Source organism: Chiloscyllium punctatum, chromosome 29, assembly GCF_047496795.1.
Source record: "Chiloscyllium punctatum isolate Juve2018m chromosome 29, sChiPun1.3, whole genome shotgun sequence".
Classification (NCBI taxonomy): Eukaryota; Metazoa; Chordata; class Chondrichthyes; order Orectolobiformes; family Hemiscylliidae; genus Chiloscyllium; species Chiloscyllium punctatum.
Window position 1 is genome coordinate 67,117,253 of NC_092767.1, and position 26,996 is coordinate 67,144,248.

A 26,996-nucleotide genomic window follows, 5' to 3' on the forward strand; every position below is an offset into this window, starting at 1 on the left:
TTCGGAGACCACGATCGACTCTTCAAAGGAACAGATTCGAGCTCTCGAGAAGCAGGTCCTTACCTTACTCGAACAAGTCAACAGCCTCGAGAACAGAGGTAGGCAAAAGAATCTCTGTGTCACGGGGCTGCTGGAGGGAATATAAGGCAATCAGCCAGCAAGATTCTTTGAGAGCTGGCTGCCGCGATTTCTTGGCTTGGAGGTTGGGTCAGGCCGGGTGAACGTTGACAGGGCCCATTGGGTTATGGTGCAGAGGCCAGTTTCAGACCAGCACCCTCGCGTGGTCCTAGTACGACTCCACAGTTACAGGAACAAAGTTAAAGTTATAAAAGCCTCCAGAGTGAAGTGGAAGGATCCACAGGTCTTAACTCATGAAGGTTCCAGGATAATGTTCTTCCAGGACATTTCTACAGCTATGATTTATAAAAGGAAATGCTTTGATGAAGCCAGTATTCCTTGAAGTATCTGGTGGTGCTTCGTTTTGCTTATGATGTGTCTGTGCACTCATTTGACTCTTCAGAAAAAGTGAAAAACTTTTTGGATGCTTTAAAATAGACTAGATGACTTAAAGGATGTGGACAATAGTGTCTTTTTTTTCTTTTTCTTAAAGAAAGTGTTGCTGAAGTTTTTCTGATATTAATGGGTGTTCATGCATTTTTGGGGGTGGGTAGAGTGCCTACTTTTAATTTCCTCGCTAATATTACTTTTTTTTCCCCTTTTTTGGCTCGGGTCTGGAATGCGGCTCAAACTGGAAGGAGTTATGAGGCTGTTTTTGGGGATATGTAAGTGCCCCCTGTGGGCAGGGGGTAGAACCCTCACTGCGCCTTATATTTAGTTTAGTTTGTTGGTTTTTTGTATACATAGTTACGAGTATGTTAGTTTTAATAGTTGTAGTTTTTGTATTTTTTAGACTTCATAAGTTTTTTTGTTTATGCTTAGCAACTGGTAAGCCAAATTCTTTCTTTTATGAGTTCAAATGTTGTTACAGAGAGTCATGGCTAATTGCGTCCTCAAATGGTGTACCTGGAACATTAGAGGGGATCCATTCACCAGTTAAGAGGAAAAAGGTGCTTTCTCGTCTTAGAAAGGAGAGCGTAGACATTGCCCTTTTGCAGGAGACTCACCTTGATGATAAGGAACATCTGAAATTGCAGCAGGGTGGGTTTGATCGGGTGTATTTCTCCTCCTTCAACACTAGGAGTGGGGGGAATGGCCATACTTACAATTGTCCGTTTAAGTTGCTAGATCAGATTAAAGAGGAGTATGTGCAGTTTGTCATTCTTAAAGCCTCAATACATGGAGAAAAGTATGGTATTTTGAATGTTTATTGTCCCCCGGCGCATCCCGTTAAACTTTAGATAGACGCACTATCCAAACTGATCGCACTCGCACTATGGCAGATTATTATAGGGGGAGACTTTAATTGCCTTATGGATCCTGCGATGAATAGAATGCCTGGAGGCCCCTCAACACTTTCTTTACCATCTAAGCAACTAGTGGATTTATGTGCGGAATTGGGATTGGTGGATGTCTGGAGGCATCGCCACCCCGTGGGTACGGACTTCACATTTTTTTCTAATCCATACAAGTGTCATACAAGGATTGATCTTTTCCTAACCTCTGCATTATCCTTGGATTCGGTAAGATCTTGCCCAATTGGAAATATTAATATTTCTGACCACCCTGCAGTATATTTAGAGATTGAGGTTAAGGGCAATGTTATAGGCTCTCAGCACTGGCAAATGGCAACTAGGTGTAAAATATGTATCGATAGTCTCACTCATTGTCTGTGGTCTTGCCGCAGACTCCATACATATTGGAGTGCTGTGGCAGGAGTAATAGAGAGGGTCTTGGGGATTGAAGTTAAGAGCAAGCCTATCTCTCTTCTCCTGGGCCTACCCAATTTATCTTCCTTAGATGTTCATGGGAAAAGACTTTTTAATTCTCTCACTTTTTGAGCGAGAAAAAATATTTTGATATATGGGGTCTGTCAGGTTGGAGTAAGCTCATCATGGAACATATTCCTTTGGACTTTCTTACGAATACGGTACGCCAAGAAACTGAAAATATTTCTAAGATATGGTGGCAGTTTTTGATGATCTGGATGTAGATTTATCTGCCATCTTAACTAGGGCTTTTGTGTAGCCATGATGATTCGATTTAGTGAACTTGAAACCCTCAAAGGAAGCATTTTGAATAAATTCATGTGTAATACTCAATGCTCTCAGAGTTCGGGAGCTAATGCTTTGTTGTGCTGAGATGTTTTATTTATTAATTTATTTATTAATTGCCTTTACTGATTTGTTCATCTTGCACGTGAGAATAGTTGAGTTTTGTTTGTGTTGTTTCTTGTTTTATACAGAGTAGTGTTTTTTTGTTGGCTTATTTTTGTTGGAATTTTATAATTTTATAAATTTTCTTTTCTTTCAATAAAACATTATTTAAAAAAAGTAATCACTTTCACATTCACTGTCTTTCTTCATTTTCTTACTTGGGCTGTGGGTGTTGCAGACTAGGCTAACATTTGTTGCCCAAACAAAAGCATGTGCTAAGCCATTTCAGAGGACAGTTAAGAATCAACTACAATCCCTGAGTGTCTCGGGTTGGAGTAGGCCCAGACCAGGTAGAATGCATATTTCCTTCCCTAAATGACATCGCAAACAGATGGATTTTTACAATAATCAATTACAAGTTTAATCTCAGTAATGGTGATCATATCTTTTTAATTCCAAAATTCACTGATTGAATTTAAATTCCATTCCTGCTGCTGTGGTAAGATTTGAATCCATGTTCCCCGGATTCCTAGTCAGTGACATTACCACTACGCCTCCATCTCCCCATGATGATTATTGCGATTACATGATTACACTGGTGGATTTACAAATCAAAAGCTGAAAATGATGGCAAATAAAAAAATCACAGAATGTAAAAATGATCTGATAACATCTGCATTGTAAATAACATTTTTGTAGGCAATGTTCTATGGATTTATTTGCTTTCAAAATCATCAGAATTAGTGGAATTATTAGTGCAAATTGAGAACAGGTATATTGAAACTTTTTTCCATCACAATTTGGAGTAAGGCACATCTTTGGGGGACTTTTTCTCCATTGCAGCCTGGGCTGACTTTATAAGGTCATCTGTTTGTAACATTGACATGTTCCATGTGGCCTGGAGAAAAACAAGGAGATAGCCTTAGTGTATCCTGTTCATTGTTAATGAAAGGAAATCATGAGAGAGTACAAACGATGGATAATTGACACTGAACTGTGCAGGAATTTATTTAGCTGAGGTACTGTCACCTCAAACATAAAAGGTACTTTATCAAATGGTTCACAATATCTCAATCCTGGTAAGCAATGCCAAAGGGGATGCATGGGTAATGAAAGGAAATAAACAAAAAAATACACATGCCATGCCCACTTTGAAATAGTGCCAATCCACTAAGAAGAGGATAATATTGTTCATCCAACAGATACTTACTTTAAAAGATGTGGGTGGACAAAGGGAAAACAATACTTAGGGGGAAATCGTCTCTCCCAGTTTCTATTGCCTCTCTGAAATTAAAAAGCCCTTTCAGCTTTCAAAACATAGGCTTTGTTTGTTCACATTCACGATGATACTGTGTGACCTTGGATTTCCACACACACTTCCAATATTGTGAATATTCTCATGGGAGACTCAAAGTGTCTCCGCAGAAAGAGAATAAGTGGTTAAGCACAGGCTCTTCTTTGAAGATCCATGTGGCGATATTAATTACTTGAGTCCAATAAAGTGGTGTTTATTTCAAGGTGTTTGTGGTATATTCTAAAATACCTCTCGCATGAATATTCCATTGTAATCTTTAAATGTCTCACAGACATCCACCAGTCAAGAGGGGACAAGAGATCAGGTTGTTCCTGTTGCAATGCTGCCCAATGACCCTTTACGTCAACCACAATCGTTTGTCTCATACTCACAATATAGTTCAAACCATCCTTAACAGGGTGGTCTCTTGAATAAATCAGGTTCAGCTTGGTTCCTTGTACTGCCAATGGGCTCTTACTGGCTATCTCAGATGCCATCTCGAAGGCACCTTCCAACATGGCTTCTTTGTCTTCAAAGACTCGGCTTCAGACAAGATGAAAGAAAACAAGCTTGTGACATTAGTCTTTTTAATGTTAGCAAAGTTCAACATGCCAATTCTTTAGTGTACATGCTTCATGGGTCAGTGTGCTTTGGCACACTACCACACTACATGGAGTGGAGGAGGAGGCGCAAGCAAAGCCAAATCTAACATCAGCAAGATTTGGAATTGTTACAGGTACCCTACCAAAAGGCAGCCAACAGATTATGGTAATTATCTCTTGGTTCCTGGCCTCACTAGATCCATGTTTATAATTACATGTGGTAATATTAGTTACTTGGTCCTCTGCCAATCTAATTGAGACAAGATAACACAATGCAAATTTCATTTCATATCTCAATGTATACAATTGTCATCACCATCCCAAATGTGATAGGTTCTGAAAGGAGAAGCGTAGAAAATAACAACATGAGTAGGCCATTTGGCCATTCATGCCTTCTCTACTACTCGATATTAAAGTATCTGATCATCCAACTCAGTACTGTGTTCCTGCATTCTCCCATACCTTTTGATCCCTTTACTCTAAGAACTATATCAATCTCCTGAAAGACCTCTAGTACTCTATTCAAGTTGTCATTCTTCCCATGAGGTTTGATGGGCTATCTGAACACATGCGGCATTACAGCAAAGCACAAATCCACTAAAATCAACGCACACAGCGCCAAGGACAACTGCTGTCTCAGCTGAGATGCAATAACTCAGATCAAGAACCAAGATTTACTGCATGGTGCTCTGTGTCATAAGAGCCTGTGCAAGTGCCCTCTGACCTAATGGTGAATTTAGAGCATTCAAATCAATGTTCAACATCAAGCCCAATATGAAAATAAATTAATCAAGTGAATACACTCTCAGACTAGTGTCTAATGGCACTCATTGCACCAATTTTTTTGCTAACGATGGTGACATCATACTATCAGTCCTTACAATGGCCTCCTTTTGTGTTACACGCATACATCACCGTCTTCATTTTGGCTTCAGTCTTATGGAGCCAGACAATTGATGCACATTTATTCTGGAATATGTTTTAGAATCGAACAGATAGATATAACTTGCATTTATGCGGACTTTCAATACGTTACAATTCCCCGAAAGTATTTGAAAGTGTAGCCAATATTATAATGTAGGAAATGTGGCAATTTACACAAGACACAGTCCCCAGATGTGATTACCAGCTGATCTGTTTTTTTGATGTTATTCAAGAGATAAACACTGGATTATCCTGCCTGGCCTTCTTTAAAATAGTGCAGTGGGATTTTTTGCGTCCACTTGAGGTAACGTTCAGAGCTCTGCTAGAAATTCTGCTCAAGTCTTTAGAGTAGTAAACAACCTACAATCTACTACTGTCTGAGTGCCACCAGTGAACCAGGACTGGCGTCAGGTATTTTACCCTGTTAAGGCTCTGGGTGACCTAGTTCAGTTTCTCGTCTACAAGAAGCAGTTAACAGAGCTCCGGCACCTGATGAGGATGCTCCTGGATATGTCAGAGGTACGAATGTGAGTAGCATCCTGGAGCGGACTGATCAACAGGGTCATAGTGAGATGAAGCTAGCAGCTTTGCAACGACAGATCACAAACACAGTGACTTGGTTGACACAAGGTTGAATGTAACTTAGAACCAAATAGATTACCTCACCAGACCACAGCTCAGTGCTTCGTCTGCCATCAACTGCCTCGCTGTATAAACCAGTTCGCTCATTAGACTAGAAAAGACAACAGGAAAAATAGAACATCATAAATCATAGTTTAACTCAACTTTCATTTCACTCCCCCCTCAGCCTTAATATATCTACTGGTTAAAGGCAGCTATATCTAATGCTGAACATTCCAGCTTCCCCTAAACCAATGGACAGCCTCTTGAGTATAACTCTGGTCCAAGCCTCAGTTATGTATTGATTAAGCAGGTTCAACAGGTCTTGTTCCACTTCATACCTGTTAACCGCCAGATCTGGACCACAAAGCTTTCCCAACAATGGCAGAAAGGATGAAGTTAGTCTTTTCCTCTCTCCTGCCAGGCACTTGGTTTGACTCTGATGGAAAAGAAATTTGCCTCGGACTGAAACAAACTGCCACTCAACAGGATAATTTGTGCCAGTGACGTTGATCAATTAGCTTGGATCCTACTTCAGTTTAGCAGCATATTGTTTTAAGAAAATAAATTTAGAGAACATATAATCCTTTGGGGATGAGGTCATGGGGGTGGGAGGTGCATTAAAACAAGAGGTCTTAAAGAAAGGCCTTTCACAATCTCAGAACATTCCAAAGTATTGATGAAGGGCTTATGCCCGAAACAATTGATTCTCCAGCTCCTCGGATACTGCCTGACCTGCTGTGCTTTATCCAGCGCCACACTCTTGATAAAGTACTTTACAGCCAACTTTACTAATAGCATAAGAGGTAAAAACAATGACTGCAGATGCTGGAAACCAAATACTGGATTAGTGGTGCTGGAAGAGCACAGCAGTTCAGGCAGCATCCAACGAGCAGCGATGAAGGGCTTTTGCCCGAAACGTTGATTTCGCTGCTCGTTGGATGCTGCCTGAACTGCTGTGCTCTTCCAGCACCACTAATCCAGTATTTACTAATAGCACCCTCTTGTGGCCCTTGTATGTATGTACCAAAATAAATCAGGTCCAGTATTTGCACATTGTTTCAGGCTGTCCTGCAAATATACTGCATTTGGCGACAAAGTGGAAATTGTGGATGTCTAGCTGAAAACGCTGGGGTTGAGTAAGCTTCTAACAAGCCAGTAGATGAATTGTGAGGGGTATTCTTTTGTTGGGAAACTGTTGTGTATGCTGGAAAGCTAAACAAAAACAGAATGCACTGCAGAAACTCTGACAGCATCTGTGGAAACAGAAAGAGTGTTAATGTTATGACTCATTTTCTGAGTTTGCAGAGTTTCTCTTGCACTTTCTGCTTTTATTTCATAAATAATTGTATCGTCGCGGTTTCACAATTGAAAGTGATCGTAAACTCCTGATGACTATTTTGAGTCTGAAGGTTCCAGCACTCACTTTAACTGCAGCCCAAATACAGCGATTAGCTTTAGTTTTATCTTCTTAGAAGTACAATATAAAAGTATAGATGATCTTCTAACCATTTTAATGCTAACGCAATTCCTAGATTACCATCCTCATCTGGCATATAAAGGAGGATATATTTAAATAAAAACCAAAAAAAAACCGTGGACGCTGGAAATCAGAAACAAAAACAGAAATTGCTGGAAAAGCTCATCAGGTCTGGCAGCATCTGTGAAGAGCAATCAGAGTTAATGTTTCAGGTCAAGTGACCCTTCCTCAGAACACTGAGGAAGGATATATTTTTCTTTTCACATGTAGATGAGTTGCCAATCACAGCAGATGACATTGATAACTTGTATGGATACCATATTGTCAAGGCTGTATGACCATATCAAAAACGTGTTGCCAACACAGATTTAGAAAACAGGTCTTTTTACTTTACCCGTGAGAATAAGTTGTCCTTTGTGTTTTGTAGAGAGCTGGAGATATAAAGTGACGTAATGTTCAACCCTCACGATCAACATATAGGGTTGAGTTTGACTAACAGTCTGGTGAGAAGCTATCTTTAGAGGTCTGAGTTCGATGAGGACATAGAACAAACAATTAATCAGCATAGTGTACATCAAGCTGTAGGAAAACCACCAATGGTGCCTTTGCAACCATGAAAATATCCAGCAAACATGAGACCAAGGCTGTATAGGGTGTTCTATCAGATTTTGAAGGGCAATAGTTATACATTGAGGTAGATAGTCATTCCAAGTCAGTTGAAGGGTGTCTGGTGTAATAGTTAGGAGAACAACTCTGGATGTTTTGTATTGTTTGACTGTTGCTTATGGATTTCCAGAAGAAAGTGTGTCTGATAAAGGACCTCAGTTTTGCACCAGAGAGTTTTCAAATTTCATGAGAATGAACAAGATCAAACATCTAGAGTTTCACTGAATCATCCTTGCTTCGAATGAAACAGTAAATGCATGAGTACAAAATATCAAGCGTGCTCTTGTTTAAAAAATACTGGATACAAATTGGATGAAATTTCAGATATCACTGAATCACAAAGGGGCGTAATTTTGTTTATTTTTCCGAACACACCTCTCACTACTGGGAGAATGCCAGCTGAGCTGTTTCTGAGAATGAGGATTTCATTGCTAAAACCACATTTAGCAGTCAGAAGAAAAAACCATCCAGACGGAACAAAGGTCATAACAGGGGTAGAATGAGAAAAAGAAGTCTAATGTTGAACCAGAAGGTTAAGAATTTCTTCGCAAGTGGGTTGAAGTGACTACCAAGGAAACGTGTAAAAGTATATGGCCCGCACATCTGGATCAAGATGCTTTGCTGTGGAAAGGTTAGATTTGGACACGTAGATCATGTTTTACCTTCAAAAGTTCATGAAGCAAAAAGAGTATTGGGAAGAATGAAATGTGTCTGATGAATCAGACAGTTGGGATATGGGTAGCATACGGATTGCTGCTCCAATACAAATCATTCCTGAAATCAGTTCAGATCCAAGTCAGAGTCAGTCTCACGTGCAATTCAATTGCAGGCCAAAGGCAAAATCAGTTCTTACTTCTCTGCAAGGTTTGTGAAGGTTTGTAGCTCAGGTTGAGGTTTAGGGTGCAGGTTTGCTCGCAGAGCTGTAGGTTTGATATCCAGACGTTTCATTACCTTTCACATCATCAGTGGCGACCTCCAAGTGAAGCGAAGCTGTTGTCTCCGGTTTTCTATTTATATGTTTGTCCTGGATGGGGTTCCTGCGGTTTGTGGTGATGTTATTTCCTGTTCGTTTTCTGAGGGGTTGATAGATGGTACCTAGATCTATGTGTTTGTTTATGGCGTTGTGGTTGGAGTGCCAGGCCTCTAGGAATTCTCTGGCATGTCTTTGCTTAGCCTGTCTTCTCTTCAGTCAGAGAGCTGTACAGCAAGGAAACAGACCCTTCAGTCCAATTCGGCCATGCTGACCAGATATCCTAGTCCCATTTGCCAGCACTTCGCTCATATCCCTCTGAAGGAGAAAGTGAGGACTGCAGATGCTGGAGATCAGAGCTTAAAAATGTGTTGCTGGAAAAGCGCAGCAGGTCAGGCAGCACCAAAGGAGCAGGAGAATCAACATTTCGGGCATAAGCCCTTCTTCCTGAAGGGCTTATGCCCGAAACAACGATTCTCCTGCTCCTTGGATGCTGCCTGACCTGCTGCGCTTTTCCAGCAGCACGTTTTTAAGCTCATATCCCTCTGAATCCTTCCTATTCATATACCCATCCAGATGCCTTTTAAATGTTGTAATTGTACCAGCCTCCACCACTTCCTCTGGCAGCTCATTCCATACACGCACCACCCCATGTGAAAAAGTTGTCCCTTTTAAATCTTTCCCTTAAACCTATGCCCTCTAGCTTTGGACTCTGCTACCCTTGAGAAAAGACCGGTCACAGGCCAAGATGAGTGAAACTCTTTCCACTGGAAGTTTGAGTCAAGACCGTTTTAGGAATGGCAAACCAGTGGTCAAGTTAAATTTGTAAATAAATAGAAAATATGAGATACATGTAAACTGTATGGAATTCTGAATGTTGTGCAACATATTCAGTAAGGAAGGAGGAGTATAGTAGTATACTTTTGTGGCAATTTGTACATATCTACCAAAGTAGATTTTAGCTTGATGTTGCCTTTCAGGTGCTGCAAGTTGTTTTCATCTGTCCTGCAAACATCTCACAATAATCACTGCTGTGGGAGTCAAAGAATCCAATTTGTACACGGAAAGCTCTAACTCAGCAAGTTTATAACGATCAGGTCAATTGTTTTCTCATTGGTATTGACTGAGGATTAAATATTAGCTGGGTCACTGGCCAGAATCCTTTCTCTTCTTCAAAATGGATATTGCACATCCAAACGAAAGGGCAGATGGTGTCTCCAACAGTGTGGTACTCCCTCAGTTGTCAACCTAGAATTTCAGAGTAGGACATGAACCCATAGTCTGTGCTACCCCCCGAGTAACAACTAAGACAATGTCATCAGTCTAAGATTGTCATTATCAAACCAATAGGAAAGTCAGGAGAAATTTCTTCCGTTCAAGAGAGTGACAGTGGAACATTGTATCACATAGAAGTTGAGATGAATGCTTTAGACTTATGTAAATGGAAGGCAAATACAGACTCAAGGAAAAAAGGAATTTAGTGGGAGAAGGCTCACCAGACCTGTTACACTGGTAGCTTATTGCTGTTCTGTGACTCCTGTGCAATTCCCACTTGCAAATGGACCTGGATCGGTTTTCTTTTAAAAAAAACATTTTTTTTTAAATTTGCACAAAGCAGAGTTGTTAATCAGCAGTCAAAAGGGCAGTAGTTTAGTATAAGTCAGATAGAGCAAGGAGGCAGAGGATGATTAGGGGAACAAGGGAAGATGAAGAGTATTTGACAAGATCGAGACAAAGAAATAGGCAGGAACGCAGGTGCATTGTAACAGAGGCAAAGACAAGACCTCTCAAGAGTCTGCTTCTCTCACCTGTCTTGCTGTTTATAAAATTGTAATTGGTACTAAATCCTGCAATTTCCTTCTTAACAGCACTATGGGTGCACCTGCACCATATTAATTGCAGCAGTTCAAAGTAGTGGTTCTCCACAACCTTCTCAAGGGAATGACGTGACGGGTAACAAACTCTGGCCTTTCCAGCAATGCCCACACCATTCGAAAGAATATTTTTTAAAAAATTACCTGGCACTTCCTATAATTTTGGGCAGTCGCTGCAAAGTTCCTACATCAGCTGCCATTCCAATGTCCACTTCCTAGACATGTAGAAAGGATAGGCTTAAACTTGTGCAATTTTATTCAGCAGACTGTCAACAGATGTAATATCAAACAATTCTCAGCAAATTGTGAAGCAGTACTTAGTCATAAATATTCGTCAGCAATAAAAACTTTCACCATGCTGCTTTTCACCACCTCAAGATGTTCCAAACAGTTCAGAAATACTTTTGAAATGTCATCAGCATTGAGTTGTAGGAAATATGACAGACAATGTGCAGAGTAGGATCCCACAAAAAGCAATAAAGTAACTGACCCAATCACCGGCTGTAGTTCAGGAATAAATAAGGACCAGGACACACAACCTCGTAACAGTAACATACTGGGGCAGAAGAAGCTTCAATTTAATAACTAAAGACAGCACCTCATACAGCGTAGCACCCCCTCAGTCCTCCACACTGAGCTGTCAGTAATGATTTCCTGGAGCAGGAGTCGAAGCAACAACATTCAGAATCAGAAGTGCAAGTGCTACTTAACAAACCACTGCAGACGCTGTAGATTTTCATAAATATTTGAAGTGGAAACTGACTGGAGAACAACCCAAACTATCAGTTATCCCCTAGAATAGATTACTGATAGTGGCAGTAAGTTTGGGGCAACATCTCATGAATAAATCAACAATTTCCGAAGGAAGGAGGGAGTTTTCAGGAAAGGGGGAATGTGAGGAGGGAGATGCCGTCTTGAAATTACTCAATATATGACACAGTGTTGAGGTAGGTAATAATTTTGCCAGAGTTTGTTCTGAAACTGATCACAGGCTTCGCTTGTGGGTTCTGCCTCCACCAGGCTGGGTTCGCAACTCAAAAGGTGCAGAAAGGATCAGAAAGGAAGGATAATAATGAACCAGGTGATACTTTCACACTGATACTGAGAGTCTTGAGTATCATATTTCTTGGATAAACAATGTTCCCAAGCTTACTCCCATTGTAATAGTTCATGTACACAATACAAACATGGAGAAAATCCTGAGATTAATGGCTACTTAGACACCAGATGATGAAAAGTATATAATGTAGACCTTAACATAATTTTTGGTGTTTGTCACTTCTCTGAGGGCATTCTTTTAAAAACAAATAATAAATGTCAGAGTGTCCTTCTGGGACAGTGATTAAATTCAGCACTTTGTCAGAAAGCAGATGACTGCAGACTTTTGTGGTGTGAACAGAAAGCTGTTTATACTGTGGTGTTTATCACTGTTAAAGTAAACTAGAAAAGCCATTATCTTTGTTTTCAATTCAGAAGAATCTAGAAACAAGCAAGTTTGTATTTCATTCAGTTCAGAAAAACAGTGGTGAGTTGAGAAGCAAGTTCAGCTTTTCTCCTGAAAAGATTCAGGGCAATTCAGGAGACATGTTATCGCAGCAGAAGTGTTCAGTTTGTAAAACTTCCAAATTAGAAATGTGCAGGTTATTAGAATTGACAGAGTTTAAGTTCTCAGATTTGTGAAAAATTCATATTGGCAGATTTGGAAAGGGCTCTACAAACCATGGCAAAGTGACAATCAAAGTCAGTTAAGATTGGAGGGGAGAGTAATTTCCTTAGACTTGAGTCACTGGTATTGATAATGTTGAGAAATAAGCTGAAACATTATTTTGTTCTGTTTTGCTAACTGTCTTTAAAATAAGATAGCTGACAAAGCAACTTATTACAGAAGCTCTCACCTTCACCTGGAACCAGGCATCCTGCGAGCATAGCCGTATGTCACAGGCTGTAATCAAATCTACACCTGTAAAGGAAAGAGCGCCTTCAGCTTATTTTATGGAATATAGTGTGCATGTGGTTCAAGCAGGTATTTAAAACTTTGCTGATTTGACAGAATGATAAGGTTAATATTTGGAAAGGAGCTATTACTCCAGGACAGTGTCTGTGCTGCTTATTATTTTCTTTGATCTTTTCTCTAAGAAAGGGAAGATTGGGTATGAATTGTTGCACAGTATCTCCTCTCCACCACCCCCCCCCAACCCCCACCCCACCCATCTCCTTTTTTCTGATGAATTTGTTTTATCCCACTCTCACTTCTCCAGTGGTCTCCACAGACTGGGAAGCACAAATCTATTATTAATCCCTCTGGGATACCGACTAAGTGAAATAAAGAGGGAAACAGTTCAAACCATTGACCTAATGCTATACATAAATTAATCACATTTGAGATACTGAGGTCGTTGAGCCAATAAGCTCCGTTGAGATTATATCCTTCAATTCACATCCAGGTCATATAGCAAACAGCGGAGATTGAGAACAACCATTAGGCTGTTCCAACCCAGTTCACACTCTATTATATTCAGATGATGTGGCCTTTCACCAACCAGCAACATTCCAGTGTCAGCTCCCCAAGAAGACAGAGCAAGAAAGCTGGGAAACAGCCTCATGAGCCTCCTCAATGTAAACCCACTCTTTGACGGCAACAAGTAACTTCCTCCGTTCTCCACGTTCGCACATGTCCAAAACCAAAAACCCTGTGGGGTCGTTTGGATCTATTGCTCTGCGAAACTGATGGCAACTAACCAGTTTAGAATACACCAAGAGTGTTTCGTGTAGAGTGTCTCATATGTGGGTCATATCAGGCTGAGATAGAAGGTGGCCCTCGCTGAAGATTACTAATAAAGTATGTTGCAACATATCTGCAGCTTACATAATTCATCTGTCAATCTACAACATAGAAGGTGCAATGAATTCAAATTCCATTATTTGTGATTTGCAATTGCTGGGTTCTTAATCCAGTACAATATCCGCTAATCCATCTCGTGCACGTGCGTATTACTCATTTCCCTGTGTGACTCCAGAGACTTAAGTGTCTAATCTAGGCTGATACTGCCTAGTGCAGTTCTGAGGAAGTGCCGTACTGTTGAAAATGCTGCTCATTAGATGAAACTTTATTTTGAACCACGTCTGTCTTCTCAGGGGTATGTAAAAGATCATACAATCGTACTTCAAGGAACAGTGAGGAGACTGCCAGATTCCCAGCGAATATTAATCAAGCAAGAGGGACACCAATTCAACTGGGCAATACATCTATCTTGGGACTGGTTAAACAAAGACAGGTGCAGGAATTCCTGCAGGCCTGGCATTCAAACTGGAACTCTGTTAACAAACATATAGATTTGGACCCTATTTACCAACCTGTCAGAAACAGAACCGGGAATGATATCCCTATCACAACAAACCAAGACACAACAGCAGGCGGGACAGAACTCCAGCGCTTCACAAGACAAAACGTCTGAGAACAAACTTACAGCTCAGCGACAACCAAATATTAATCCCTCAACCCTCATCACTAAAAATGGATAATATGGCTATTTATGTCACCCCTTCCTATGGGGCCTTGCTGTGTGCAACACTTCCTACTTTGCAACAGTAACTATGCTTCAAGAAAGTATTTGTTATCTGTGAAGAGGTTTGGAACATTGAGGTTATGAAAGATATTAGATAAATGATAGTCTGCCTTGTGTTCCATTTATAGTTTCAAAAGAACATTACCATGCTAAATGATTACTGTAGATCCACTATCTCACATCAAAATGTATTCTAGGTGTGAATATTGATTGAACCTGTGAATTGTCCTACTCTTATCTGCTATGTCCTTTGTAACACTTAGCCACGTTACAGCAAACAAGACTCTGGCCAGGGAAATATACAAGTCAATAATTACTCAATGGGTCTAAACTGTTACCCGGGTTGGTATATCTTGTTGAGAAAAATGAGCAGCTTTTTCAACAGCACCTTCCAATCCTACACTGTCTGAAAGGACAAATTGGCAGGTTGCAAGCACCAAAAACTCCAAGTTACTTGAAAATCATGCATTATTGTGTTGGGCCACTCATTGTCTCAACACACCCCAATGCACTTTTAGAATGGAGTGTAATAGAATAGTGGGCTCTTGAGATGCAGTGTGAGTGCCCCTACCTCTGGGCCAGAGATCCTGTGTTCAAATCCCACCTATTCCTAAGGCTTTATTTTTGTTTAACTTGTAGGATGTGGGCGTCGCTGGCTAGCTAGCATTTATTGGCCATCCCCAATTGACCCTTGAGAAGGAGTCGGTCAGCTGCCTTCTTGAACCACTGCAGTCCACATGCTATAGTAAGACCCACAATGCCCTTAGGGAGATGTGTCATAACAACTCTGAACAGGTTGATTAAAAACATCTAAAAAGAGCAGACAATTTGTGCACAGCAAGCTCCTGCGAACAGCAAAGCCACAATAACAAGATAATCTATCTTCATAATTTTGATTGAAAGATTAACTTAACCAGAACACCATGGGAGAACTCTCTTGTTTTTTTTAGATTAGATTAGATTAGATTAGATACAGGGTGGAAACAGGCCCTTTGGCCCAACAAGTCCACACCGACCCGCCAAGTACAATCCACCCAGACCCCATTCCCCTACGTTTACCCCTTCACCTAACACTACGGGCAATTTAGCACTGCCAATTCACCTAACCTGCACATTTTTGGATTCTGGGAGGAAACCGGAGCACCCGGAGGAAACCCACGCAGACACGGGGAGAATGTGCAAACTCCACACAGTCAATCGCCTGAGGCGGGAACAAATGGTTCCCTGGGTGTTTTTTTACAACCTCAGCAGACTGAGCAGTGATTTTGGTAACGAAACACTGGAGCCACAGATAGTCTGCAATAATATTCCTGGGCTGCTGGTGAGGAGTTTCCAAGCATACAACATGTCCACTAACTCGCGTTTAGAACAAACTCTTTATTGTACATATTGGTATAATAATGAGCACAAGAGAGCCATAAACATTTTCTTTTAAAAAAACTCAAACTCCCAGTTATCTCCTGAAAGAATGACACCATAAAGTTTCACATTTTAAACAAACATTTCTACAACAAGAATTGGACAAAGTCCTACTAATTTTTGCAAAGCTTTATTCTTCAAAGCTGATAATTGTAATAACTCATGCTGTTTTTAATTCAAGACATGAGTTTCCCCATACTTTATAGAATCTTTCTCTTCCCCACAAACCAAAGTGAGACATAGCTTTCAGGGATTCACTCTGATTCTCCTCAAACTGATGCTCAGACCTCCTCTCTGCAAGGATTCTACTGCTGATTTCTTCCACGAGCAGATCTGGTCATTTTTAAGTACTCATGAATCTAGACTTATCGTCCTAAGCATAAGTCCCACTCACAATTCCTGCTTAGTGACTCCAAACTAAATGGTGTCTTTGACTCCTAATGGCTTCTCTAGTCCTTCTTCCAGCTGTCAGTGGACATACCACTGCCCTCCGACAGCCCTCCAAGCTGAGCCCTAATAGCATTCTCTCTCTCTGCTGGTGAAAGCAGCACACCGGTGAACCCAAAACACAAGATTACTCTCTGACCCTCTACCCTACAGATGTTCCAGATAGAGATCTCAACTAGTTATCTTTAGCCTTCAAAACAACCATTTGATTTAGGACCCATATGAATAATTTATATTTCTAATGGCGATTACAATCATCTTATTAGACTTACTGGTTCTATTATGAAACCCAGTGTTTACAAGTTGTTTTAATTCTGGAAACCTACATGATTAATATCAAAACACTATGAAGCAATCTGACTCCTGCAGTTAGATCCAATGTAGCCAATATAATCTTGGGTGTGAATTACCAGCAACATAATGGAACATCCCTTTTGAACTGGAATCACCCCAATCTGTCTGAATTACACTTATTTCAGGATTGTTTCCCAGTTTCTTCGTCAGATTTTTCTTTGATCGACATTTAAAACTGGGTTCCTAAAACTTAAAGTTACCTCTATGGAGACTATCAAGAGTGAGACGGTACCTCATGTGGTGAGGATTCTATCCCTCACAAAACGAAATATAAATTTCCAGATTATTAAAACAACTCAAAGCGCTCACCTCCTCCAATGCACGCATTATGAACTGCTGCAATCACTGGCTTAGGACACTGAAATGGAGCACAAATTAAAACGACACTCAGCAGACATTGGGAGTCACGCACGTTTGAATATCTTGTAAAGATTTGCCATCTGGAGTTCTGGTGTGCAAGCCAAAGTTCTCCTGTGTCTTGGACAGCAGGTCAAACCTTGGGATCTCAGATTGACAAAGGTTCACGGGTTGGAGAGGTAAACTAGGAAAACAAAATAACTTAATAATCGGAGAGAATGAAAAGTACTTTATTCCGCCAATGCAACATTGTGGTCCAAGGGTATGGGTATTTTGAGGGGCTTTAGGAGACAACCCCTGACTTGGAGCTAGAATTATGTGTTGTCCGAAATAAGTAGGTGTGTCCTTTCCTGAAGGATACTGGAGAACCAGATGGATTTTTCATTTAATTTCACAACTTGCCGCAGTGAAATGTCACACACGTCATGGTAATAATTAAACACCGAACACCAATTAAATCATTGGAGCATTTTTTTTAAGGTTAGGTAAAGGTATGTAAGGTAAAGCCACCATTGTTCCAGAGGACCATAGGACTGTGTAGGGACTAGAATAAAGGATTTCATTTTATATTTCCCTTTGGGTTGATGTATGTCTCCATACAGGCAAAGGTGAGGACTGCAGATGCTGGAAATCAGAATCAAGATTAGAGTAGCGCTGGAAAAACACAGCAAGTCAGGCAGCATCGAAGAAGCAGGAAAATCGACGTTTCAGGCAAAAGCCCTTCATCAGGAGTCTGCCCAAAATGTCGATTCTCCTGCTCCTCGGATGCTGCCTGACCTACTATGCTTTTCCAGCACCACTCTAATCTTGACTCTGTATGTCTCCTCATGTGGAATCTGCAGGTGAGTGTGTCCACAGGTAGGTGTGTCCACTGCTTTGTTTGAGTACATTTTGTGTGTGTGCATGTATGTATCAATGTAAACAAGCATATGTGCTGTTTGTGAGCATGAGAGTGTGCACAGGTGCATACAGGTGTGGATGGGTGTCTGTGTGAGAGAGTTTGGGGTGGAAACTTATTTCAGTTTTTGAAATCCAACATGATTATTGTTAACCTGTGGTACCTTGCACAGGCCATGCAATGATAGGGTTAGGATTTTGTGACTGTGATTGCGAGCTGCAATTTGGAGGCCAGGTGCAAAGTGCAAATCGACTCTGAGACTAAACCAGGGAGGATCCTGGTGCAATGACAGTCAGAGTTCCTACCTTTTCTATCACGTTAAAGCTCTCCTGATATTGGAGGATCTTGTTCCTTATGTGCCAGGCTTTCCTTGCTGTATCATCTCCTGTAGGCTGCAATACTTGTCCAGCCATGTCCATCAGATCAATTCCTGCAAACATCAGCACAATTACTGATTTGATTCAGCATCAGTATACAATAATTAATCATCTCCTTGTTACAATCACATCTGGCATCCCTGATTAGCAAGGCTGAGGTTAAACAGGATTTGAGAAATTATAGTCCAGAGAGAGGGCAACTTGTGTAACTGTTCATCCTCAAACATCCTTCCCTATCAAATTAGGGGGTCTATTCTAATAGTTAGATGACATACAGAATGTAGAGAAACAGGGCCTTTGGCCTAACAAGTCCACACTGAGCCTCTGAAGAGGAACTCTCTTCTAGTTCCGGAAGAGAATCCCACCCAAACCTGTTCCCCATTACTCTACATTTATCCCTGACTAATGCACCTAACTTATACATCCCTGAACACGACAGGCAATTTAACATGGCCAATCCACTCTAACCTGCACATCTTTGCATTGTGGGAGGAAACCCACGCAGACACAGGGAGAATGTGCAAACTCCACACAGACAGTTGTCCGAAGCTGGAATCGAACCCGGCACTGTGAAGCAGCAGTGCTAACCACTGAGCCACCCTACCGGCCGGTGACAACATGAATTTTTATCTGTTATACACACCACAACCTAATTAATTCTTTTAAAGCTTTTTGAGGTCACACTTACCTGCAGTAAACATTTTTCCAGCTCCTGATACAACAACTACTCTGTGGTCAGTGTCATGTGTGATTTTGTTAAAGCATTCCACCATCTCTCTGTTGGATCAAGATAGTGTCATTATTGTTGTAACACACAAGGCTGAAAGCCATCAACAGCTAAGGGTTCAAGTTATTTAAGTCGCATTTGCTAGACAGTAAACAACTTACTACGCTGGAGAAAGCAATGGGGTCTCGAGTCAGAGTGAGTGATTAGAATAACAGGATTTATTAGCATCAACTGCTAACATTATTGGACAGGTAATAAGTCCACCTGTATGTTAAAATCATGATAATAGCATATTTTGAAGCCCATCAGCTAATTTAAAATCTGGTTCTTTCATCCATCTCTATAGCTTCTCTATCTCTGTAACCTCCTCCAGCCCCCACATCCCTCATCTCTCTAACCTTCTCCTGCCCCTACATCCCTCCTTCTCTCTGTAACCTCCTCCAGCTTCAAAACGCATTAGATCTGTATGCTCCAGCTCTGGCTATTTACCCGTCCTGACTTCAATCACTCCATCACTGGTATTCAGCTACAAGACCCTAACTTGTGGAACTCTCTCTTTAAATTCTCTGCCTCACCACCTGTCTTTCCTCCTTTGAGATGCTTCTTAACATCTACTTTCAACAATCATTTTCTCACCCATCCTAAAAATCTCCTTTTGTGACTCATGTCAAATTTAACTTGATAACACTTCCTTTAGTAGCCTAGGAACATTTTACCAGCTTAAAGGTGCTAATGAACAGTTCATATGCTGTGATTATTCCCTCCCTTTCTGCAGGAGGACTCCTAACAATAGATCACGATAAGTCTGTAAAAAATGGGAACTGGAGGAGGTCGTTCAGTCCCTAAGCCTGCTCCACCATTCAACAGGATCATTGTTGAACCAACAATTTTCACGGTCACTTTCCTGCCCTTTCCCCAAAACCCTCGATTCCTGACTGATCAAGAATCTGTCTCAACTTTAAATAGACACAAGGACTGTGCCCCCACAGCTCTCTTTGACAAGGAGTTACCAAGAATCACAACCTTCTGACAGAAGACATTCCTGCTCTTTTTAGCTTTAAATTGGCACTCCTTCATTTTGAGACTATGCCCTCTCATTCTTGATTCTCCCATGACAGGAAATATCCTCTCAACATTTACCCTGCCAACCTCCTAAGAATCCAAATGCTTCTCATTCTTCTGAATTTCAATGAGTCCCAACCAGGATTAGTCTTTGCTCATGAGATAGTCCTTCCAAACCGGGGATCATCATAGCGAACCTTTGCTAAACTGCCTCCAATGATGTCTTTCCTTAAATAAGGGTACCACAATTCCTCACAGTACTCCAGATGTAGTCTCACTGTACAGCTGCAGTAAGACCTCCCTACTCCTGCACACCACCTCCCTTGAAATAAGGAGCAACACGCCACTAACCTTCCTTATTACCTGCTGCACCAGCGTGCTAGCCTTCTATGTTTCGTTCACAGGTACCCCCAAGCTGCTTTGTTTTGCAGCTTTCTGCAGTTGTTCTCCTTTTACATAATACTGTTATTTTTGTTCTCCCATCCAAAATGAACAATTTCACCTTTTTTCCACATAGTCTATCTGCCAACTTTTTGCCCACGTACTTAACCTATCAATCTCTCTCTGTAAACAGTTTGTCTCCCTCTCACAACCTATCCTTCCACATATTTTAGTCTCATGTGCAAATGTGGCTACAGTACATTCATTTTCTTTTTCCAAGTTATTAATATTCATTGTAAACTTTTGAGATCCAAGCTCTGATCCTTGTGGAATCCATTGGTCACAGATCACCAACCTGAGAAAGAATCCCTTATCCCCACCTGCTGCTTCCTGCCCATGAACCAACTCTCTATCCACATGAATATATTATCCCCAACGCTATAGGCTCTTATCCTACGACTTGACCTTCTGTGAGGAACCTTGTCAAATGTCTTCTGGAGGTCCAAATATAACACATCCCCTGGTTTCCCTCAATCCACTCTGGTTGAGACTTCGTTGAAAGACTTTAATATCTCTTTCAGGACTCTCCTTGATTAGATTATGATTTTCCAAATGTTCTGCTTTAACTTTCTTGATAATTGATTCCAATACTTTTCCAACAATGGACATTTACCCTGTAAGTATGTACAGTTACCCACTTTTTGTCTCCCTCCCTTTTCAAGTGGGGGCGTCACATTGTCAGTTTTCCGGTCCTCTGGTATTTCCCCAGAATCCAAGGATTTCTGGAAAATTTCAATCAATGCATCCATTATTTCTGTGGCTACCACTTTTAGGTGGGGTGTGACAATGATCATAGCATTGAGAACAATGCTCAAGCAACATTGACTAATGACTTAGCCTATGGTCATCTGGTGTGTAGGCCTTGTTACATCAATAAGTCTCTTTAATCTGCAATGAATCAAAGGTAAACGAGAGGGCTCTTTAACAGTATTGAAACAGGCATTCCCTCTAACCAAGAGTAGATCAGTGTTACTCATTCTTAAACATTATTCGGTAAAATTTGCAATCACCTCCAAAGGGTATGATTCATTGCATTCCTCTTGTTAGGTCTGTTCAATTCCACATGCAGCACACTGTCTCTTGGTTGCGAGACATGCAGGGTCTCAAAATCGTATGAGGCCACAGCAGCAGACATTGTCCGTATTCCAATTTGCAACGTTTGGAACAGGCCTCGACCTGCAAGGGTGATCGGAAGTGTAATAAGACACGTAACAGAAACTTGTGCACTTAGTCCCCAAAGTGCAAACACTTGCCCCCACAGTGGTTTCTTTAGTTAGCTTCGCGTAGTAGTCTCAAACTGCAGTCAGGGCTTGGGGAAACTGGAAACCAGAGAACAGGACAATCGACAGAAAAGGAGGAACCCTGGAGAACACTGCAGTATCTCAGGATAGACAGGGAAGGGTCTTGAGCAGACAGCAATGCATCAAGGCAGACGGGGAAAGGTCAATGAACGGACAGGGGTATCTTGGAACAAACAAAGAGTCGTACTGGGGCAGACTGGTAAGGGTCATGGGGCAGACAGGGGTGTCTTGGGGCAGCTGAGGCTGTATTGTGGTGTAGGCAGGAAGAGACCCTGTGATAAGTAAGATGTCCTAAGTCAGAGAAAGAGTGAGGTCTGAGACAATTAGCAGAGGTAGAATGTAAATCTAACTCATGGGAATATGGTAGATAGGTGGAGCAAGATAGAGGGAAGGATTTCTTTTTCCAGAACCATTGAATATCTGACAATTCACCTAAGAAGCTCACTTTTGCCATCCTCAATCAAGCCTAATTTCCAAACATGCAGAATCAGACTTTTCCCTCATATTCTGGAAGTTGTTAGGGTTTAAAATGATGACATAGGAATGGTGGAATTAGATTAGAGAACCTCTGTTCTTTCCTACATCACTTAGGTACAGTTTTGTGGCTTCACTCTGATAACACACTTTATTTAATCGATTGTTGTCCAGGATTACATCATTCACAGCGCACGGACTCTGTGCCATTTGGACGCTGTTGTTCTGATAAGTGTTGCAATGGTATAGTCGAGGAGCAAAATCTCATGGATAGGGAAAGGAGGGTGGAATGAGGAGGAGGAAGACTTTTTTTCTGAGTAAGTCACCAAATTTAAATTCCACGCCAGGGCTTGAGAGAAATCAAAGCCGGCATTCCAATGCAGTATGTTGGGATTGCTGCACTGTCAGTGTGTACACAGTTTAGATGAGACGAAAAACACCGGCTCTTTCAGGTCTTTGAGACATTTAATTATCATGAGATATTCTGTAACTCCAAGTTCGTTTTTTACAACATTGGTGCAGAGCAAGTGAAGCTGGGAATTCGATCCCAACAGGTTTCGTGGTTTCATCATAATCCCAAATTCCACTCTGATGCAAAGATGCAATGGCGAAGGAATAAATTTGTGACAGGAAATCCAACCACATTTGCCCAGTTCCAATTAAGACTGTCATATCAGAATAAAACCAGCTAGTATTTATTTATTTGCAACACTGCTGGCTGGCCAATATTTATTGCCCATCCCTAAATGCCCTGAAGATGGTAGTGAGTTGCCTGTGCTATGGATCAGACCAAACCTGCTCAAAATATTTTAAGGTACCTGAGACCTTTTAGTTTTCTTATTTTAAAGGTAGATGTAAAGTATCATGTTCCAGATGCAATGCAACTGGTCGAACTACTCAACATTAAGCAAAACCAATTTATTTAAACAAAAGAATAACTTAACTCTATTGGAAAACTTAACCAAATAGTAGATATGGTAACTATTACTAATTAACTGTTCCAATACAATTGACTTCCCAGAAACCTTGCCTTGGTGAAAAGGCAAATTCAGACACAGAATCTCACATGCAGTTCTCCAATCTAGGAGGAAAGAAACGTCAAGAGAAAGTTCAAAGAGAGTAGCAGCCAGGAGATATTCACTGAAGCTTCCAACTCTGTTGAGACCCTAACAGCTTCTGATGCTACTGAGAAACCAAAACCCAGAAATCACGATCTGAGAGAGCTGGCCACACCTATTCATGGTGTTAAAAAAAACCCTAAGGCTACTCAAGTTGTTTATTCAAGTAGTGTTAACTTGAATAGAGTGCTCTAGTTCAATCTCTCTCAAAAGAAACCAGGACAAATAACATCTTAAAGCCATAGCGTTGTCACATATTCTTGAACCACTGTAGTCCATGGGTGGTGTAGGGACACTGATTTCAAACCCAGTGACATAGAAGAAACAAAAATACGCTTCCAAGTTTGGGAGGTTTGTGGCTTTGAAGGGAATTTGCAAGGGATGTGGATTTGGAAGTTGCAGTTATAGGAGTCTAGAAGATTTGCAGCAGTGCATTTCATAAATGATACAGACCTCTGTTACTGACTGTCAGTGGCGAATAGAGTGGATGTAGTGCCAATCTAGCAGGCTGCTTTGTCCTAGATGGTGTTGAGCTTCTTGAGTGTTGTTGGAGCAGCACCCGTCCAGGCAAATGGGGAGTATTCCCTCACACTCCTGGCTTGTGACTTGTGGATGGTGGGCCTTGCTCATTATTGTCCAGGGAGTGAATGTTGAGGGAGGTTGAGATTCTATAGTTACTAGGAAAGCTGCAAGTCAAGAATTTCAACTCTGACCAACTGCTGGATGCTTGCAGGCAGCAGTTAAATTCCTGCTGCCCCTCCCCCGGTGTAGTAACCCAGATCATGGAGTATTTACTGCAGTTCGTAATTTTTGCGCACATCAACAGGCAGAGTGCTGGGTTTGATTCCAACCTCGGGTGACTGTGTGGAGGTTGCCTGTTGTCCCCATGTCTGGGTGGGTTCCTCCCACAGACCAAAGACGTGTAGGTCAAGTGAATTGGCCATGCTAAATTGCCCATAGGGTTTGGTGCATTAATCAGGGGAACTGGGTCTGGGTGGGTTGCTCTTTGGAGGGTCGGTGTGGACTGGTTGGGCCGAAGGGCCTGTTTCCACACTCTAGGATCTAACCTAACCTAACCTAATGTAAGTCCAGAGATCAGCAAGTTAGGTGGATTGGTCATGAGGAATTGCCCACAGTGTCCAGGGAATGTGTGGATTAAGTGGATTGGCCAATAGAATGCAGGGGTGGGTCTGAGTGGGATTCTCTTCAGAGGGTCGGTATTGGCTGGGTGGGCCGAATGGACTCTTTCCGCCTTGTAGGGATTATATGATTGAACCCCAAATCCAGGGATACTTTCCCACTTGCACGGATATCATTCAGTACCGAAGGCTTCCCAGCACCTCATCTAAAACTTACGTCCACTCCTCCCCGGGACAAACTTAGCCGACCCCCCCCCCCCCCCCTTTAGGAAGCCACACTCACAGCTCCTCCGTGCTCCACCGACCAGAAGACCAGCCATCGGCCCCGACAGCGACCTGGAGACAATCCCGCCTACAGCGCCTCCCGCGGCCGGGCAGTCTCACCGCAACTAGAGCACGGCGCCGCCCACGGCCCGGCGGTCACCGCAAGTAAGGCATGGCGCCGCCTGCCCGTGGCCCATGAGTATCACTGCAAGTACGCCACAGCGCCGCCGGCGGCCCAGCGAGTAGACAATAGCGCTGCCCATGGCCAGGCGGAGTCATTGCAAGTAGATCACGCGGCCCAATAGTCACCGCAAGTCGACAATCGTGCTACCCATAGCCAGGCGGAGTCACTGCAAGTAGAGTATAGCGCCGCCCGCGGCCCGGCAGTGTCACCGCAGCGTAGTACCACACAAGCCATCCGAGAGACACGAGGTCGAGAGAGGAGTGAACGTGTATCCTAGAGTAAATGGCAATGTTAATGACAGGAAATGGATAATTACAGCATAGGGTTAGCGAAGGGAAAAAAAAGTGATAAGTAAAACGGATGCAAGTTGTTAAACTCATTGTGGAGTATTGAACATTGTAATGCAAGTGGAAAATGAGGTTTTGTTCCTCTGGCTGCAGCAATGTTAGAATGAGCAAGGTGGTGTTTGAAAAGACACGTGATTGTAAGTACAGAGTTAAAAATCACACAACGCCAAGTTATAGTCCAACGGGTTTATTTGGACTATAACCTGTTGTGATTTTTAACTTTGTCCACCCCAGTCCAACACTGGCTCCTCCACATCATAGAAGTGCAGAGTCATTCTTCGAGGGGAAGTGTTCTACTAAACGTTCACCAAGTCTGCATTCGGTCTCACCAATATAGAGGTCCGCATGTAAGCATGAAAGACAGAAGACTGGATTGATGGGCTTCAGCTGGAAGGTGTGTTTGGGCCTCGGACAGTGAGATGGGAAGAGGCAATTGCCTGAGGTGTGGGGGTGAGAGGGTAGGAAAGAATTGAAATGAGGATGTGTTAAGTGATGGAGCACAGAGGAGCAAAGAACCCTAGTTGAAGAACATAACAACATAGAATCCTTTGTGTAATTGCCGGCCATCAGGTCCACACAGATCCTCCCTCTACCAAAGCACTGTGGCCCTGTAATTTCCAATGGCTAATCCACCTAGTGTCCAGAGATGTGCTAGCTATGGGCAATTTAGCATGGCCAATCCCCCTAATCTACACATCTTTGGCCTGTGTGAGGAAACCCACACAGACACGGAGTATATCTCTATGGAGTTTGCAGGGTCACCCAAGTGTGGAATTGAACCCTGGTTTCTAGTGCTGCAAGGCAGCAGTACTAAGCCCACCCTCTGACCTCATCATACAGATTCAACAGTGAATCTAGGTGAACTGCATGTTCACATTACATGGAGTGTGACAGTCAAGGGGACTGTGGAAAGTCAGTAAATTCGGAATGGATTTAACTGCACAGCTTATCTCCAGAAATGGAAACAGATGTCATGGAAGAAAAGGGAAGAAGCAGAGAGAGACCAAGTTAAGAATGCATATTGAAAGTAACATTTTTTCAATTCTGGACAAGATCAGGAAGTAGCAATAATGCAGTTATCTATGTACCGACGAAGGAGATGGGAAAGGGTGCCTCAAGTACAAATGTTCTACATATCCTACAAATATACCTACAAACCAAGTATACTGGGACCCACATCCAATCCCTTTAATTGGAGACAGTAAGAGTTGCTCAAGGGGGAGTGCGTTTTCACTGCCCTGATTCACTGAGAAAATTGATAAAATGCATCAAAAATAAAAGAAAAAATGCAACACTGAAAGAAAGTAAAATCAATAAGCAAAGTGAGGAAAATTTAATATTAAATTCAAAGACTGAACTGTCAGGAAAACATTTACAAAATCTTGGAAAGCAAAAAGGAGTACAATGCGAAAAGTTATATTGCTGTTTATGTGCAGACAGCAGCAGAGGAACCAGCATAGTTCGCAGAGCTAAAGGGTACAAAATGGCATGATATGGAGTTAGATGATCAGCCATGATCATATTTAAATATCACAGCAGGTTCAAAAGGAACTCCACTTTTCTACATAAAATGAAAATGTTCCAACACGGAAAATCAGGTGATTTCAAAATGCAATAAAAATGCTAAAACAAATAAAAATTGTCAAAACAAGCAAGGAGGTATAATGCAAATGAATAAATTTAAAAACAAAACAAGCAGCTTATACAACATTGAGAAAAATCTGAGAAAAGTTTAACAGTAAGCAAGTGGAAATAGATGCTTAGAAAAGCTTCCATTGAGCAAAATAAGTTCAAAAGTGTGTGGAAGTGCAAGATTG

General features: G+C 41.7%; 1 protein-coding gene across 1 annotated transcript; it reads right to left on the minus strand.

The window, feature by feature from the left end:
* Nucleotides 1–2,669: 2,669 nt before the first annotated feature.
* Nucleotides 2,670–24,809, minus strand: ech1 (enoyl CoA hydratase 1, peroxisomal). Its single transcript, XM_072549282.1, has 10 exons — nucleotides 24,668–24,809; nucleotides 21,363–21,528; nucleotides 18,811–18,899; nucleotides 18,051–18,175; nucleotides 16,800–16,848; nucleotides 12,600–12,664; nucleotides 10,849–10,919; nucleotides 5,755–5,826; nucleotides 3,960–4,110; nucleotides 2,670–3,171 (listed from the first exon to the last, which is right to left on the minus strand). The coding sequence occupies exons 1-10, from the start codon at nucleotides 24,702–24,704 to the stop codon at nucleotides 3,067–3,069; spliced, it is 930 nt and encodes a 309-aa protein (XP_072405383.1). The 5' UTR covers nucleotides 24,705–24,809; the 3' UTR covers nucleotides 2,670–3,066.
* Between the last annotated feature and the right edge of the window lie 2,187 nt (nucleotides 24,810–26,996).